The sequence below is a fragment of the Manis javanica genome, chromosome 9 (genome assembly GCF_040802235.1).
Source record: "Manis javanica isolate MJ-LG chromosome 9, MJ_LKY, whole genome shotgun sequence".
In the NCBI taxonomy this organism is placed as follows: Eukaryota; Metazoa; Chordata; class Mammalia; order Pholidota; family Manidae; genus Manis; species Manis javanica.
The window spans coordinates 14147007-14165039 of record NC_133164.1 but is presented as its reverse complement, the minus strand read 5'-3'; the positions used below and the strand labels follow the sequence as shown (position 1 = coordinate 14165039).

Here is an 18033-nt window from a genome sequence, read left to right as displayed (position 1 = left end):
GAATACTATGTTTACTATGCTCTCCCCTATATCAGGTCCCCCCTAACAACCACATTACGGTTACTGTCCATCAGCTTAGCAAAATGTTGTAGAGTCACTACTTGTCCTCTCTGTGTTGTGCAGCCCACCCTCCCCTTTCTCCCTCCCCCCCATGCATGCTAATCTTAATACCCCCCTTCTTCTTCCCCCCCCTTATCCCTCCCTGCCCACCCATCCTCCCCAGTTCCTTTCCCTTTGGTACCTGTTAGTCCATTTTTGGGTTCTGTAATTCTGCTGCTGTTTTGTTCCTTCAGTTTTTCCTTTGTTCCTATACTCCTCAGATGAGTGAAATCATTTGGCATTTCTCTTTCTCCGCTTGGCTTATTTCACTGAGCATAATACTCTCCAGCTCCATCCATGTTGCTGCAAATGGTTGGATTTTTCCACTTCTTATGGCTGAGTAGTATTCCATTGTGTATATGTACCACATCTTCTTTATCCATTCATCTACCGATGGACATTTAGGTTGCTTCCAATTCTTGGCTATTGTAAATAGTGCTGCGATAAACATAGGAGTGCATCTGTCTTTCTCAAACTTGATTGCTGCGTTCTTAGGGTAAATTCCTAGGAGTGGAATTCCTGGGTCAAATGGTAGGTCTGTTTTGAGCATTTTGATGCACCTCCATACTGCTTTCCACAATGGTTGAACTAATTTACATTCCCACCAGCAGTGTAGGAGGGTTCCCCTTTCTCCACAGCCTCGCCAACATTTGTTGTTGTTTGTCTTTTGGATGGCAGCTATCCTTACTGGTGTGAGGTGATACCTCATTGTAGTTTTAATTTGCATTTCTCTGATAATTAGCGATGTGGAGCATCTTTTCATGTGTCTCTTGGCCATCTGTATTTCTTTTTTGGAGAACTGTCTGTTCAGTTCCTCTGCCCATTTTTTAATTGGGTTATTTGTTTTTTGTTTGTTGAGGCGTGTGAGCTCTTTATATATTCTGGACGTCAAGCCTTTATCAGATCTGTCATTTTCAAATATATTCTCCCATACTGTAGGGTTCCTTTTTGTTCTATTGATGGTGTCTTTCGCTGTACAGAAGCTTTTCAGCTTAATGTAGTCCCACTTGCTCATTTTTGCTGTTGTTTTCCTTGCCCGGGGAGATATGTTCAAGAAGAGATCACTCATGTTTATGTCTAAGAGGTTTTTGCCTATGTTTTTTTCCAAGAGTTTAATGGTTTCGTGACTTACATTCAGGTCTTTGATCCATTTTGAGTTTACCTTTGTATATGGGGTTAGACAATGGTCCAGTTTCATTCTCCTACATGTAGCTGTCCAGTTTTGCCAGCACCATCTGTTGAAGAGACTGTCATTTTGCCATTGTATGTCCATGGCTCCTTTATCAAATATTAATTGACCATATATGTTTGGGTTAATTTCTGGGGTCTCTAATCTGTTCCACTGGTCTGTGGCTCTGTTCTTGTGCCAGTACCAAATTGTCTTGATTACTATGGCTTTGTAGTAGAGCTTGAAGTTGGGGAGTGAGATCCCCCCTACTTTATTCTTCTTTTTCAGGATTGCTTTGGCTATTCGGGGTCTTTGGTGTTTCCATATGAATTTTTGAATTATTTGTTCCAATTCATTGAAGAATGTTGCTGGTAATTTGAGAGGGATTGCATCAAATTTGTATATTGCTTTCGGCAGGATGGCCATTTTGACGATATTAATTCTTCCTAGCCATGAGCATGGGATGAGTTTCCATTTATTAGTGTCCCCTTTAATTTCTCTTAAGAGTGACTTGTAGTTTTCAGAGTATAAGTCTTTCACTTCCTTGGTTAGGTTTATTCCTAGGTATTTTATTCTTTTTGATGCAATGGTGAATGGAATTGTTTTCCTGATTTCTCTTTCTATTGATTCGTTGTTAGTGTATAGGAAAGCTACAGATTTCTGTGTGTTGATTTTGTATCCTGCAACTTTGCTGTATTCCGATATCAGTTCTAGTAGTTTTGGAGTGGAGTCTTTAGGGTTTTTTATGTACAGTATCATATCATCTGCAAATAGTGACAGTTTAACTTCTTCTTTACCAATCTGGATTCCTTGTATTTCTTTGTTTTGTCTGATTGCCGTGGCTAGGACCTCCAGTACTATGTTAAATAACAGTGGGGAGAGTGGGCATCCCTGTCTGGTTCCCGATCTCAGTGGAAATGCTTTCAGCTTCTCGCTGTTCAGTATAATGCTGGCTGTGGGTTTATCATATATGGCCTTTATTATGTTGAGGTACTTGCCCTCTATTCCCATTTTGCTGAGAGTTTTTATCATGAATGGATGTTGAATTTTGTCAAATGCTTTTTCAGCATCTATGGAGATGATCATGTGGTTTTTGTCTTTCTTTTTGTTGATGTGGTGGATGATGTTGATGGATTTTCGAATGTTGTACCATCCTTGCATCCCTGGGATGAACCCCACTTGGTCATGGTGTATGATCCTTTTGATATACTGTTGAATTCTGTTTGCTAATATTTTATTGAGTATTTTTGCATCTACGTTCATCAGGGATATTGGTCTGTAATTTGCTTTTTTGGTGGGGTCTTTGCCTGGTTTTGGTATTAGGGTGATGTTGGCTTCATAGAATGAGTTTGGGAGTATTCCCTCTTCTTCTATTTTGTGGAACACTTTAAGGAGAATGGGTATTATGTCTTCTCTGTGTGTCTGATAAAATTCCGAGGTAAATCCGTCCGGCCCCGGGGTTTTGTTCTTGGGTAGTTTTTTGATTACTGTTTCAATTTCTTTGCTTGTAATTGGTTTGTTTAACTTTTGTGTTTCTTCCTTGGTCAGTCTTGGGAGGTTGTATTTTTCTAGGAAGTTGTCCATTTCTTCTAGGTTTTCCAGCTTGTTGGCATATAGGTTTTCATAGTAGTCTTTAATAATTCTTTGTATTTCTGTGGAGTCTGTCGTGATTTTTCCATTCTCATTTCTGATTATGTTGATTTGTGTTGACTCTCTTTTTCTCTTAATAAGTTGGGCTAGAGGCTTATCTATTTTGTTTATTTTCTCAAAGAACCAGCTCTTGGTTTCGTTGATTTTTGCTATTGTTTTATTCTTCTCAATTTTGTTTATTTCTTCTCTGATCTTTATTATGTCCCTCCTTCTGCTGACTTTAGGCCTCATTTGTTCTTCTTTTTCCAGTTTTAATAATTGTGATGTTAGACTATTCATTTGGGATTGTTCTTCCTTCTTCAAGTGTGCCTGGATTGCTATATACTTTCCTCTTAAGACTGCTTTCGCTGCATCCCACAGAAGTTGGGGCTTAGTGTTGTTGTTGTCATTTGTTTCTATATATTCCTTGATCTCTATTTTGATTTGTTCATTGATCCATTGATTATTTAGTAGCATGTTGTTAAGCCTCCATGTGTTTGTGAGCCTTTTTGTTTTCTTTGTAGAATTTATTTCTACTTTCATACCTTTGTGGTCTGAAAAATTGGTTGGTAGAATTTCAATATTGTGGAATTTACTGAGGCTCTTTTTGTGAGCTAGTATGTGGTCTATTCTGGAGAATGTTCCATGTGCACTTGAGAAGAATGTATATCCTGTTGCTTTTGGATGTAAAGTTCTATAGATGTCTATTAGGTCCATCTGTTCTAGTGTGTTGTTCAGTGCCTGTGTGTCTTTACTTATTTTCTGCCCGGTGGATCTATCCTTTGGGGTGAGTGGTGTGTTGAAGTCTCCTACAATGAATGCATTGCAGTCTATTTCCCTCTTTAGTTCTGTTAGTATTTGCTTCACATATGCTGGTGCTCCTGTATTGGGTGCATATATATTTAGAATGGTTATATCCTCTTGTTGGACTAAGCCCTTTATCATTATGTAGTGGCCTTCTTTATCTCTTGTTACTTTCTTTGTTTTGAAGTCTATTTTGTCTGATATTAGTACTGCAACCCCTGCTTTCTTCTCACTGTTGTTTGCCTGAAATATGTTTTTCCATCCCTTGACTTTTAGTCTATGCTTATCTTTGGGTTTAAGGTGAGTTTCTTGTAAGCAGCATATAGATGGGTCTTGCTTTTTTATCCATTCTATTACTCTATGTCTTTTGATTGGTGCATTAAGTCCATTTACATTTAGGGTGACTATTGAAAGATATGTACTTATTGCCATTGCAGGCTTTAGATTCGTGGTTACCAAAGGTTCAAGGTTAGCTTCTTTAGTATCTTACTGCCTAACTTAGCTCGCTTATTGAGCTGTTATATACACTGTCTGGAGAGTCTTTTCTTCTCTCCCTTCTTATTCCTCCTCCTCCCTTCTTCATATGTTGTGTGTTTTGTTCTGTGCTCTTTTTAGGGGTGCTCCCATCTAGAGCAGTCCCTGTAGGATGCCCTGTAGAGGTGGTTTGTGGGAAGCAAATTCCCTCAGCTTTTGCTTGTCTGGGAATTGTTTGATCCCACCATCATATTTAAATGATAGTCGTGCTGGATACAGTATCCTTGGTTCAAGGCCCTTCTGTTTCATTGCATTAAGTATATCATGCCATTCTCTTCTGGCCTGTAGGGTTTCTGTTGAGAAGTCTGATGTTAGCCTGATTGGTTTTCCTTTATAGGTGACCTTTTTCTCTCTAGCTGCCTTTAAAACTCTTTCCTTGTCCTTGATCCTTGCCATTTTAATTATTATGTGTCTTGGTGTTGTCCTCCTTGGATCCTTTCTGTTGGGGGTTCTGTATAATTCCATGGTCTGTTCGATTATTTCCTCCCCCAGTTTGGGGAAGTTTTCAGCAATTATTTCTTCAAAGACACTTTCTATCCCTTTTCCTCTTTCTTCCTCTTCTGGTATCCCTATAATACGAATGTTTTTCCTTTTGTATTGGTCACATATTTCTCTTAGTGTTGTTTCATTCCTGGAGATCCTTTTATCTCTCTCTATGTCAGCTTCTATACGTTCCTGTTCTCTGGCTTCTATTCCTTCAATGGCCTCTTGCATCTTATCCATTCTGCTTATAAATCCTTCCAGGGATTGTTTCACTTCTGTGATCTCTTTCCTGACATCTGTGATCTCCTTCCGGACTTCATCCCACTGCTCTTGCATTTTTCTCTGCATCTCATCCCACTGCTCTTGCATTTTTCTCTGCATCTCATCCCATTGCTCTTGCATTTTTTTCTGCATCTCTGTCAGCATGTTCATGATTTTTATTTTGAATTCTTTTTCAGGAGGACTAGTTAGGTCTGTCTCCTTCTCAGGTGTTGTCTCTGTGATCTTTGTCTGCCTGTAGTTTTGCCTTTTCATGGTGATAGAGATAGTCTGCAGAGCTGGTACAAGTGACCGCTGGAAGAGCTTCCCTTCTTGTTGGTTTGTAGCCTTTTCCTGGGAGAATAGCGACCTCTAGTGGCTTGTGCTGGGCAGCTGTGCGCAGACAGGGCTTCTGCTTCCTGCCCAGTTGCTTTGGGGTTTATCTCCACTGTTGCTGTGGGCTTGGCCTGGCTGGGGCTGTTCCTCCAAAATGGTGGAGCCCCGTTAGAGGGGGAGCAGCCAGGAGACTATTTATCTCCGTAAGGGGCCTCTGTGCTCCCTGCTGCCCAGGGGGTTAGAGTGCCCAGAGATCCCCAGATTCCCTGCTTCTGGTCTAAGTGACCTGTCCTGCCCCTTTAAGATTTCCAAAAAGCACTCTCCAAACCAAAACAACAACAGCAACAATGAGAGAGGGAACAGAAAGGAAAAAAAAAAGAAAAAACACGCGATTTTTTTTTTTTTTTCCTCAGGTGCCGGTCCCAGGCACCCGCTCACTGGTCCTGCTGCCCTGTCTCCCTAGCACCAGGGTCCCTGTCCTTTCAAGGCTTCCAAAAAGCACCCACCCACCGGTCCCGCAGGGAAGGAACGCTCAATATTCTTTGTCCTCAGGCACTGGTCCCACGCACCCGCTCACCAGTCCCACCGCCCTGCCTCCCTAGCACCGGGGTCCCTGTCCCTTCAAGGCTTCCAAAAAGCACTCGGCAAAAAGAGAGAAAAAAAAGGGGAAAAACGCGCGATTTCTTCAGTCCTCAGGTGCTGGTCTCCGGCACCCACCCACCGGTCCCACCGGGAAAAATGCGGGATATTCTTTGTCCTCAGGTGCCGGTCCCAGGCACCCGCTCACCAGTCCCGCCGCCCTGCCTCCCTAGCACCGGGGTCCCTGTCCCTTTTAGGCTTCCAAAAAGCACTCGCAGAAAAGAGAAAAAAAAAAGGGGAAAAACGCGCGATTTCCTCTGTCCTCAAGTGCCGGTCTCAGGCACCCGCCCACCGGTCCCGCAGGGAAAAACGGGGGATATTCTTTGTCCTCAGGCGCTGGTCCCAGCCACCCGCTCACCAGTCCCGCCACCGTGCCTCCCTAGCACTGGGGTCCCCGTCCCTTCAAGGCTTCCAAAAAGCGCTCGCCAAAAAGAGAAAAAAAAAAAAGGGGGAAAAACGCGCGACCTCCTCCGTCCTCAGGCACCGGTCTCAGGCACCCGCCCCCAGGTCTCGCAGGGAGAAACGCGGGATATTCTTTGTCCTCCGGCGCCGTTCCCAGGCACCTCCTCACCGGTCCCGCCACCCTGCCTCCCCAGCAACGGGGGCCCGTCCCTCTAAGGCTTCCAAAAAGCGCTCGCCAAAAAAAAAAAAAAAAAAAAAAACCGCTCCGGTTTCTCTCCACCCGCCGGGAGCCGGGGGGAGGGGCGCTCGGGTCCCGCCGGGCTGGGGCTTGTATCTTACCCCCTTCACAAGGCGCTGGGTTCTTGCAGGTGTGGATGTGGTCTGGATGTTGTCCTGTGTCCTGTGGTCTCTATTTTAGGAAGATTTTTCTTTGTTATATTTTCATAGCTCTATGTGTTTTTGGGAGGAGATTTCCACTGCTCTACTCACGCCGCCATCTTGGCTCCGCCCCAATCGTGACTTTTTTAAAAAGAGAACTTTGGAGGGACATCAGGTTGTATGTCATTTTCAGTCCTGGAAAACTAGTCAAGATTTGTTCTAAAAAAGCAGATTCTGAATATGGATTTACTTCTCTTGTATTTCCATATTTCTCTTCTAATCTTGTCACTCTTTAATATGGTAGCTTATGACAATCTCTCTGACCATCCCAGGACCCACTTATCCTGATCTTGCTGCCTATTTTAAGATTCTAAAATTTCTACAACCTTTCTATTTGCTAGTGGAGAGTAATGAAGCAGGCATGCCCTGGCCATCTCTGGCGTGAACAAGAATTGCTTCTCCTTTCTGAACATTGTGGGGATCCCTGGTTTCTCTTTCTTTTTTCTCTTCGTTGACTCCAGATGTTTAATAGAAGCATAGAATTTTAAAGCTAAACAGAACCTTAGAAATAATTTAGCTTATGCATTTTACATGAGGAAATTGAGGTCGAAAGAGGGAAAGCACGCAGAAGCCCATCAGTGGCAAGCTGTTACTAAAATCAAGGACTTTTGAATTTTTGTGTCTGCTATATACAAAACAGTGTTTTAGGCTATCTGGTTTCTTCACTGTAGATTAAAAAGCAAAAGTCTTTTTTTAAAAAAACACAGTAAATCAGTGTTGTTAATTTTTGGTAGTTCAGACAACAGGTTTGATTAAATGATGAAATTTTAGGATTTTTAATCAAATCCCATAGAATGGGATTTTTGTGACCTGTGTATTTTGTCTGTAATTAGTTATTTTTCAGAAACAGATAAGCAGTGTTCTACTTATTACTTACCCTTGTAGTTATGGCATTGTATCAATATGAGCATTGCTTAGTGGATAAGGAATGAGCCAGAGGTTTCCCCACCAGGTATTTGTTTTTGCTAATTAGCAATTTATGTAGGAATATTCCTTTGCTTAGCTTCTTTTTATAAGTAACGGAATATGTATTTGTGAAATATTTAATTAAAAAAATTGGCATCACAGTCATTTAAAGTCTACAATGAAAGAAAATTGCTTGATCTGAAAGGCCATAACATTTTATGTCATTCATATGTAGTGACAGTTCACGATCATAATTCACAGTTCACTATCATAATTCACTATTAAAAAAATATAGGCATAAATGTAGAGTATCTAGTTTTAATTTGGATGGCAGGACAGGAAAATATGTCAAAATATGTCTGAAAGTATTTTATAAATAAGGTTTTGGTCTCTAATTTTTAAGTATAAGCATTATACTATAGCTAGTTTTATCTGTTTCTTCAGGAATTTCTTTGTATAAAAGAAGCAAAAGTCATAGACATCGAAGTTATGGATAGCAATTTGAATAAGTTTTACTTTGTTAAATTGTGATTATACATTTATCCAAAATCTACATCAAAATACACTATAATGAGAAAATGATCATCTTTTTTTATAATTCAGTAAATACTAGCTTCTGAAATAAATATGCATGGAACTTCAAGTATTTATAGATTGTTTTTCTTTTAGCGCTAAACTAGATGTGGATGGTTTTGTTTCCTTTCTGAAGTAGCAGGCCTCCCCTGCAGTGCAAGGGATGGCCACCTGGTGGCACATCACACTAATGCACGGAGCATTTTGTCTGTCTTCCAGACTGACACTAAAGCCAACGTAATTGGATTTTACAGCAGCTATGCATTTTATTGTCATGCTATTTCTTATTAATAGTTTTAGAAGATAAGTTCACACTGTACAGTTCAGTAGTTAAAAAAATTTAACAATCCAGAAATGAAGGCACTAGTATTCTCCGTATTGCAAAAATTCTACTTAAAATTTGTTTCTTTTAATAAACAGTGACCTATAGAGAATAGGATTATATAGTTAGAAAAACTAAGAAAAACGGGAAACACAAAGAGATTTAAAGTTGGCATTATAAAGTATGATATGGGTATGTAGATTTTTTAATAGTTTTGCCATTGTTTTAACTATTTTCTTGTGTTTACAAATTTAGTGGCAAATTTTTAATTCTTTAGAATTGTACCTGAACATCTTACTGAATTTCATCAGCTTTGAAAACACCTTTTTTATGGTTAAAAAATTCTATTTTCAATGCAAAAAAGACCAAATTCTTTGTATTATGAAAACTTGATTGACTTTGATTTCTGTTCCCCTTAGTTTTTGACATCGCTTCCCAAATTCAGATGTTATACCTGCTTCTGAGTCTGTGCATGGGTTGGACGATAGTCAGAATGAAGAAGTCTCAAAGCAGACCTCTCCAGTGGGATTCCACCCCAGCATCCACGGGCATTGCCGTGTTTATCGTCATAACACAGGTGAATATTGACACTCAGTGTTTCTGTGCTGCAATATTCAGAAATGCAAACTTGAACATATCCTATTTCAAAATTGAAACCTAGGGCCCGTGAGGAATTTGTGTCATTGTAAAGTATGGATTTAAAGAGTGATACATCAAATAAGCTATTAATCTTCTGAGTGCTAGTGTTTGTAAATAGCAGAATTTAATTGTAACTTACCTGAATTTGAGTTTTCTATCAGCTTATTTAAGTGCAGCAAGTTTAATATTAGGTTGGAGTCTTATTTCCTGCTTACTGCTTTCTTTCACATTTTCTCACACACCGTAAGTCCGCAACATTAAATGAGTAAGTCACTGAATTTGAGAGTCATCGTCAGCAAGGATCTTTAGATCCAGTTCTGTTGCCTTATACATGAAATAATTCAAATGAATATCTGAGTTTAATGAAAAAGAAAATACAGGATGAAAAAGAATGGGATTTAGTTTTTGAAAACAAATGCAAAGACAGTTTCATCTTTTAGCAAGTTCCTTTATGCCTTTTTCTTCGTTTTCCTCTATTTGCCTATGTGCAGTGCATTTATAAACATTAAGAAGAGTATAAACATAAAAATTCATACTAAGTGTCACCATCATTAGCTTTAGATGAAAATTAAATATACACCTGGGCTCTGTAAAGGACATTATAATCTAAGTTTTAATGTATTAAATAAATAGAAATTTTTACTAATGAATGGTAAGGTCTGTGCTTTATTCATCTCTATACCTTTAGTATTTATTTAGTATATAGGTGCTGAGTGAAGTCGGTGTATTAACTGTATATGACTGATTTGAGAAAGAGACTATCTCACAGGTCGTGATACTCAGAAAGGAGATAATGCCAGGAAGGGAGGGCTGCTGAGAATTGAATTAGGACTGATTAAAATAGGAGCAAGATTCTACCAGCTTAATGTTTTTGACCCTAGATTATGGAGAGTAGTGTTAAAACTGGGTTGAATTCTCATTTATCAATTAACAATGTTTTGAAAAATTGAGCTTTCATTATCATAGACAAATAAAAATTGAGGATTGAGATTATGATACTACCCTAGAGTTTATGTGAGCATTTGTGGAGAACACATTATACATGGCACCTGTCCTCAACGACTAAGACAAGGCAAGTAAGACAGGCAGAGACTACAAAAATACATGTGTTCCACAGGTCACATATTAGCATCTGTATATGGAAATATGGGAATTTGAATATGTAAAAATGTGAATCATGGTAAATAGTTCTTTTTTGCTGTAATAGGGAATATTTGACAAATAGATATTGTATATATTTAAAGTACACAAATTGATGTTTTGATATATGTATACATCGTGAAATGATCACCACAGTCAAGTTAGTTAACATACCATCACCTCAGATTGATAAGGGGAATGGTAGTTCTATAATAGCAGTTCTTTGTTGTGAAAGCCAAGTTTAGAAATGTAGGGTAAGGAATCAGATGGGTATAATGTGATGGAATGGGAGAATAATATTTCAGTAATAGAGAGCAAATATTCAGCCTAAGAAATAAATTTATGTGTGCAGGATGACAAAGGAGTTCACCTATCAAGAATGGTAGTAGGAGTAAATTTACAGTAAAAGATTTGAGAATGATGAAAGGAAGAGGTTGCTGGTAAACCCTATAAAGCCTAATAATTTTATTTAATAATGGAGTTTATATCTAAATTCTTTGGAAGCCACTGAAGATTCATTTCTGAGGGCTGAGCTGGCACGTGAAGGAAACAGAGGACTAGTGACATGTGGTGGTAAAAACACTAAGTATTTTGTGATGTTTGGTAAAGATGGAAGGAAAGAAGACACTGCTTTCTACTGAGTAGCAATAAACAAAACAGCTCAGTGAAAATTTGCTGAGCTTTTTACTGTTACAGTAACAACACAGGAGAAAAGGTCAACAAACCAGGTTTAATAACTGTGCCCTCGGTGCTTATAGTGACATCAAAAATGCACTCTCCTTCACCCAGGGAGGTTACCATGGAAAAAGAGTGGAGTCTGAAGTCAATGGTCCTGACTTGCTACTTTCTGGATCACAAAAGATGCTAAGACCTTTCAAGGTTCTCCTGAGTTAGTGGCCTTGAGTGCAGAGCAGTGTGACTCCTGATATGGTGCTGAAGTAAGAAAGAGAAAGATTTAGAAGAAAGGTTACATTTACTCTTTTAACCCTTCCAACTTATTTTCATCTTTAGAAATGTCATACTTAAATCATGGTAGCAATTGCATTTTTATCTTTTATGTATGGTCTCATTTGATAAAAAGCCCTTTACTTTAGCTTAGAGTATCAGCGAGAGAAGACTGCCTGTGCTTAGACAGCTTTTCTGGTCTGACAAGTCCTAGAACCTCCTAAGAATGTGCACATATGATTTAGGGGATATTTAAAAGGAGTTGAAAAAGTACATTTTCATAAGCAGGGATGCTTTTTTTTCTCTAAATGTAATATTGTTTTTTGCAGAGTATTTTGCTACTTTGGGAACAGTTTGAAGACACCAGTCCTCACAGCTACCACTCACACCACAACTTAGCAGGCTTCCTTCTAATCCTTTTAAGAATTTGCCTGGCATTGTCACTAGGCTGTGGACTCTACCAGATCATCACAGTGGAGAGAAGTACACTAAAAAGGGAGTTCTACATCACATTTGCCAAAGTATGGGTTTGGGCAGAAAATGGCTTCTTCTTGCTATCAACTTCATTCTGCTTTCTTTGGGAAGTTAATAAGCAACCACATGCTAACATTTATTAAAATTGTATTATGTGCCAGGCACCACTGTAAACCCTTTATGTACTTCAACACATTTAATCTTTGCAGCCTATAAGATGTAGAAATTATCCCATTTATAGAACCTGTGGAACAGCAGTTTTCTTGTAATCTTTGGCAGATCAGTTTTTGCCTAGACAATAATTTCTTTATCAATTGAGATTTTACATTTTTTTCTGTGGTATCAGAATTTTTTTAATTAAAAAAATTAGAATATGGTTTATATTTCTCAAAAAAGTTATCAGTTATGGACTGTTACTCTCAGAGTTTTACAGTGTTTTATGACAAACCATGAGAAGCTGTCCTTCAGCATAAACAGATGGAGCCAGGAAGCTGAGCACATGCTGTGTTTCAGCCATTTCACTGTGTCCATATGAGATCAGATCCACTCTTCTCCCCCTTTCTATGTCCATCTTGTGTTAGTGAGACCCATTTAATAACCTTGTACAATTATTGATTTGTTACTGTATTATTGTATTTTTAGTATATTGAAACATGGGTACATAAGAGATTTACAAATATAAATACCCATTTGGAAATAAAGTATGGTCACAGCAATAGCAAATTGATTTCTACATTTTATTTCAAGTTCTACTCTAAAGGTCAGTTGAGGTCATCCAAGGCCTCCCATGTGCTAGGAATGTTTTTTTCCTGGTACATTTGGAAAATGGAGATCAGCTGCACTTACTTGGCTTATTTTTCATTTGTTTCAGGGCTGTATCCTGTGGTTTTTGTGCCATCCAGTTCTTGCATGTATTTCTATCATTTTTAATGACTACCAAAGAGATAAGGTAAGTAATATATGTGATCACAATAGCTTTTTGTAGTCTTTATTGGGAAATTATTGAAGTAGGAAAGGCCTACTGAGTTATTTAAAGTCAAACTTTGAAATGAAATATTGAACCACTGAGGTATATAAATTAGAAGTTTAAAATATAAAGAAAAAATTTTAATTTAGTTAATAAACAAAATGATAGAAAATAGCTTTGATTATTCTTTGTTTAGCTGATTTCATACTACTGCTTATAAATTAAATTAGACAATTTCTTAAGAAAAAAATGACTAAATTTTTTCACTGTATAATAGAAAACATCAAGATAGATTTATAAAAATCAGTGTAGTTGCTTCCACAGACCGCAGGCTGGCATGCCATGCTCAAGTATGCCGCATTTTGACTATGTTGAGGCTTCCCTTCTTTACCTACCTTCTTAGGGTAACAGCTCCATTTCAAAGTGGAGCTCTGCCAGATACCCTTTACAAGCAAGGTAACGTGCTTGAATGCACGCGTTTTTTGGAATGCTTAGGTATTTACAAAGGGTAAATAGATGTGAAGCTTGTCTACAAAAATAAAGAAGTGTCTTAAGAATCTTTGAAAGAGCTTCTAGAGTACTCTTCAAGATTCAGGTTGGGGCATGCTTTATTCCTATTATTAGATTAGCCAGGAACCTGATTTTTCTTACTACTTTCTGTAGTGTGTGCGCCCTGAGGAGAGGGTAGTTTAGCAAACTGAATGTGTCTTCTTTTGGTTCTATAAACTGTTAAAGGAATTTTACCTTTGAACAATTACAGTTCTGAACACTAGTCATATTTTCCTATTGAAAATTTATTGATAAAATGTATCCATGTTAAAGATGGAGGATAGAGTAGTGAGTATACTTGTATTGAAAGTATATATATAGGTTCATGATGAATTAAATAGAATTTCTCTATTTTTGCCTGCAGTAAAAGCATTCCCTTTCTTTTCTTTTCAGGTTATTACAATAGGTGTTATCCTTTGCCAGTCTGTTTCCATGGTTATTCTTTACAGACTCTTTCTATCCCACAGTCTCTACTGGGAAGTTTCTTCACTTTCTTCAGTAACACTACCACTGACCGTATCATCTGGACACAAAAGTCGGCTTCACTTCTGATACTTGATTTTCTTTAAAGGAAAAGTGAATTTATTTAACAGTGTGATAAGGATCCAAATACAGTGACTTGTGATTTCATACTTTTTGTATGAAATGTTGAACAAAGAAGGCAAAGCATGTTATTTATACAACTGCATTTAAGCAGTACCAAACCTGAAAAAAGGTAATACATGAAATGTTTTGAAATATACTTAATAAACTTTCAAGAAAGAGTATTGGCATAAGGTGATTTATGCAATTCCCATATGTAAGTAGAGATGAAAAAGAATTATATAATATTTTGGTAAGAGATTGACCACTTATAAGCCTCATATCAATAGTTAACTCAGGTTTGATAGTCTTATAAAAGGTAATCAGTTAATGATTACTTGCTTATACATATCTAAACTAAATCCAGTTATGAAGTCAGTGTAGTACACTGATTAAAAACTGCTGCTTTTTATGCTTTAAGGAAAATGCATTTCCTGTTGGAGTTTAAGAAATTGAAAATGAAAATGAATATAAAATATATTCATAGTTAAATAAATTAGCTTTTGTTTTCTTGTGGGTGGAATTATTCTCCATTTTTTAAATCATTTTTGGCTCTAGTTCAGGTTGTAGCTTGATTAGTAAAGGTTTTTGACAGGTAGTTTATGAAAAATAAAGCTTAGCAACATTATATGGGTTGTAAAGACAAAAGGTTTTGAATCTGAGCACTTAGGTGAAGGGACAAGGAGGTTTACATGTTTAAAGAGAAAAAAATAAAAAGTCCTATGTGAGAAGGTACTAAAATTTTAATCCTTATACAATTCATTTCTCTTACATTGAATCCCCAATTGTAATTAAGCCATATACACAGATTAAATTAACAGAAGCATTTCACATAAATGTTGGTTTCACTCATCAACTACCCATGAATTCCTGCCCAAGGATACTTAATCAGGATTAAATTTTCTATGAATAATTGAAAAACAAAATACTGACTGGATTTGTTATAATCCGTGTTGGCACTGGATTCTAAGTAGTTGCCATCTTGAATCCTTTGTAATAAAGCCATACTTTTTGTGTATGTGATGCCCCGGTGTTGAGTATGCTAGCTATAAATAATCTATCAAGTGCCTGTTTAAAGAACTGCTAATGGTTGTCAATACCTGCTGTATAAAATGAGTTTTCCCCATTAATAGTCACTGACTGGAAACTATTCTGTTGCTCTTTGTCAGGTTGTTCAGGCCTTTTCATTTTTACCTCTGGCTTATTTAAAAGATATTTTTTAATCTACCTTCAAAGGTATTACATTTTTAACCAAGAAATGTGCACTGATCTGGTAATTCAACTATTTAATTAAATAGTTAAAGTAATGTAGCACAACTTAAAAATATCTATGGCTTCATCTTTGTTTTCCCCTTACACCTATTCTCATGGGAAATGAATAGTAGTCTGTTTAATTTTAAAGGCAAAGTACATGTGTTCGTGACTAGTAGTATGGCAGTGTGACAAAGTTCAGCCTGCTCATTAAATCATTTCTCTGACAGTTCTTTGTAAATTACTTAATGGAGAGCTACACGTTGCAACTAGAAAGTCTGAGATATATTTCAGGGTTCCATGATGGGCTGAGTGGTGGTAACCTTTACTTCTACCAACTCTCACTAGCAACCTCAGTTATGTCTGTTGTGTTCAACTGAGATGCAGTTAATTAAGCTAAAGAAAAAGCCTTTTCATACATTTTGTGAACTTGCAACAATAGGAAGGAAGTAATCTTTCTGTTATTTTACACAAAGGACATACAAACTGTAATCAACATATATGAAATATGTTACTGTGCTTGACACAAAACTTTGACAGGTTTTTTTTACTTTATGTCTTAATTTATGGTTGAACTTGCTGATAATTTATTTTGTTATTCAAAGCCATTGTTAAATGAAGGGAACAGTTAATAATTAATGTATGAAGCAGTTGTTAATAAAGTTTAGTAATCAGAACTTAAAATTTATAGTTCCTAAGTCATGACGCAGCATCCTCTTTTTCTGAATGTTTACATGGAGATTTGTCATCATAGATTACAGAGAGAGAAGTGTATACTGCAAACTCTAATTAAAGATCAAGACTTTCCTACTTCTCTTTCCCTGTCAGATAATACTCTTTTATCTACATTTTTCTTAAAGAAGATGAATGATCTAGCCAAAGTTCTTTTCTTTTTTTCCAGAAGCATTTCATTTCTTCCCTTAGGAAAGTACAGATGTTTATTTTCATTGACATGTGTGATCATGTCCTGCCTGGTTGAATGACTGCTGTGCGCCAGGCCCCTCACACTCATACACTCATCGCTGAGCCCGGCCACGCTAACCCAGCTCTCTCTTAACTGAGTGTAAGAGGGAACTAATAATTGTTCTAATGTCCCCTGACTTCTCTTTTGTTTTTCTACTTTACCCTCGTGGTTTAATGAGCATACCTATTCGGTGTATATGTTTTTAGTGAGAATGACTGTCTATACATAGTTAATTGTGCTGGAATTATGCTGAAATCAGAAACGAGCTTGAGTATCCAAGTGTGCACCTCAGCACACTTCAGTATTTGAAGCTTAGCTTTCAGCCAGACAGTATTGCTGACAGGGAGATAAAATCAAAGCAGAAGAGCTTGCTTTAGGAAAGTTTTTCATCATCTCAAGTAAAGTAAGACAAGCCTGAGGAACACAGAAGCTATACGAGCCTAAGGCCTCTTCTAACGTACTGAGACTAGAACTTACACATCAGTGCGGAGGTTGTCCCCTTCAGCACGTTTCCCTTCAGAGGCTCTGCATATTCTCCGGAAATTGTTTGGAAATTAGAATTCTTTGTGAAATGTTCTCTTTCTGTAGCTTCAGTGGGTCAAATCGTTGAGCTTTTCATTGGATTTTGAAAAGTGATGTGATAGTCAGTCAATTTGTGACCATATCTGACGAGATAGTATCATTTGTTTTTTTGTTTCAACATGAATTCGTGAATTGAACTACGATAATGAGATTGGTTTTCCTCTAAAATGTGAAAATAAGTGTGGGGGCACACGAGCCTGAACTCTTGCAGTAATTCTTTAAGTAATATTGCTGCTTCCACACTTTGGCAGCTTTCTCTGCACAACTCCAAGGGCATCAAGCACATATACTCTTAGGAGTGTTATTTGCACAGAATTCCAGGCCTGGAAGCATAGAAAGAAGTGGTCCTGCCCACTAAACCCATTCTGTGCAAAGCAAAGAGAAGTCAGGTGGGTCATGGAATTCTTTATGTTACTTTTACCTTTGTTTTTTAATTTGAAGTTATTTTGAAAGAGTTTTAAAAATACAAATCAGATCAAACGGCTGCCCTGTTAAAAACTCCATTTGCTTCCCATTGCACTTGGACAAAACTGATCAATGCTCAGTACCATGTCCTACAAGCCCCCCCGTGATGTGGTCCCTGCCCTTCTCTGCTCTCATTTCATATCATTTTCCCTCTTACCATAAAACAGCCACACCACAAACCACCTCATCTGTGTCACTGCTGTAGAGCCTTTGCACTAGCTATTTCTTCTGCCTGGGATATTCTGTTCCAAATCTTAGCGTGGTTGCATGGCTGAACCCTCCTCATCTTTCAGGCTGTCATCTCAAATATCTTTCAGAGACCCCTGACCATCTGTGGTGGTCTTTTTCTGAATGTACCAATGTACATTGGTACATTGTACAAAATATGGTACCAATGCAGCTAAACTGGAGATGTGCTCCTCGGAATTCTCCCTGTGTAATTCTAGGATAGGGTGGGTGACAAGACAAGATGTTTCGGTGTGAGGTGTAGAAGGCAGAAGTAAGTTAGCCAGATCCAGATTCTTTTTAGAATTAAAAGGTCTGAGCAAGGCACACCCTGCTGCTACTCACTGATGCTTTAGCTTCCCTGCTAGCCTGACCTCTTCTTGGACTTTGGGCCCACAGGAACACCAGCTCCTACTGGCTCACATTCAGCTTCTCTGGCTCCTGAGCCAGGTGTGTGTTTTACTCTGTGACAAAAGATGCCAAATTCTGCAGGGCAGCCCCATCCTTGCAGTTGAAGTTTGGAGGCAGTGAGAGAGTGGCAGTGAGAGGGTGGATTCCAGTCCATCCTCATGAGTTCCTCTCAGTCCTGTGGGTTCAATTCATCCTGCCAGGCTCCAGTGTGTCTTTGCTTTCCCCACTTCGCAACCATCTTCCCTTCC

The 18033-nt window shown here is 38.1% G+C and overlaps 1 protein-coding gene across 3 annotated transcripts in view; it reads left to right on the top strand.

Moving 5' to 3' along the window:
- Positions 1-14069, top strand: part of GPR180 (G protein-coupled receptor 180) — a 34060-nt gene extending 19991 nt beyond the window's left edge. For 2 of the 3 annotated variants that reach the window (XM_017653662.3, XM_017653665.3), the window contains 4 exons: positions 9011-9168; positions 11645-11836; positions 12661-12738; positions 13699-14069. In XM_017653662.3, coding sequence (XP_017509151.3) covers positions 9011-9168; positions 11645-11836; positions 12661-12738; positions 13699-13857 — 587 coding nt within the window. In that variant the 3' untranslated portion in view covers positions 13858-14069. The remainder of the gene's footprint in view (positions 1-9010; positions 9169-11644; positions 11837-12660; positions 12739-13698) is intronic. The other variant, XM_017653664.3, reaches the window with a different exon arrangement.
- Positions 14070-18033: the final 3964 nt, after the last annotated feature.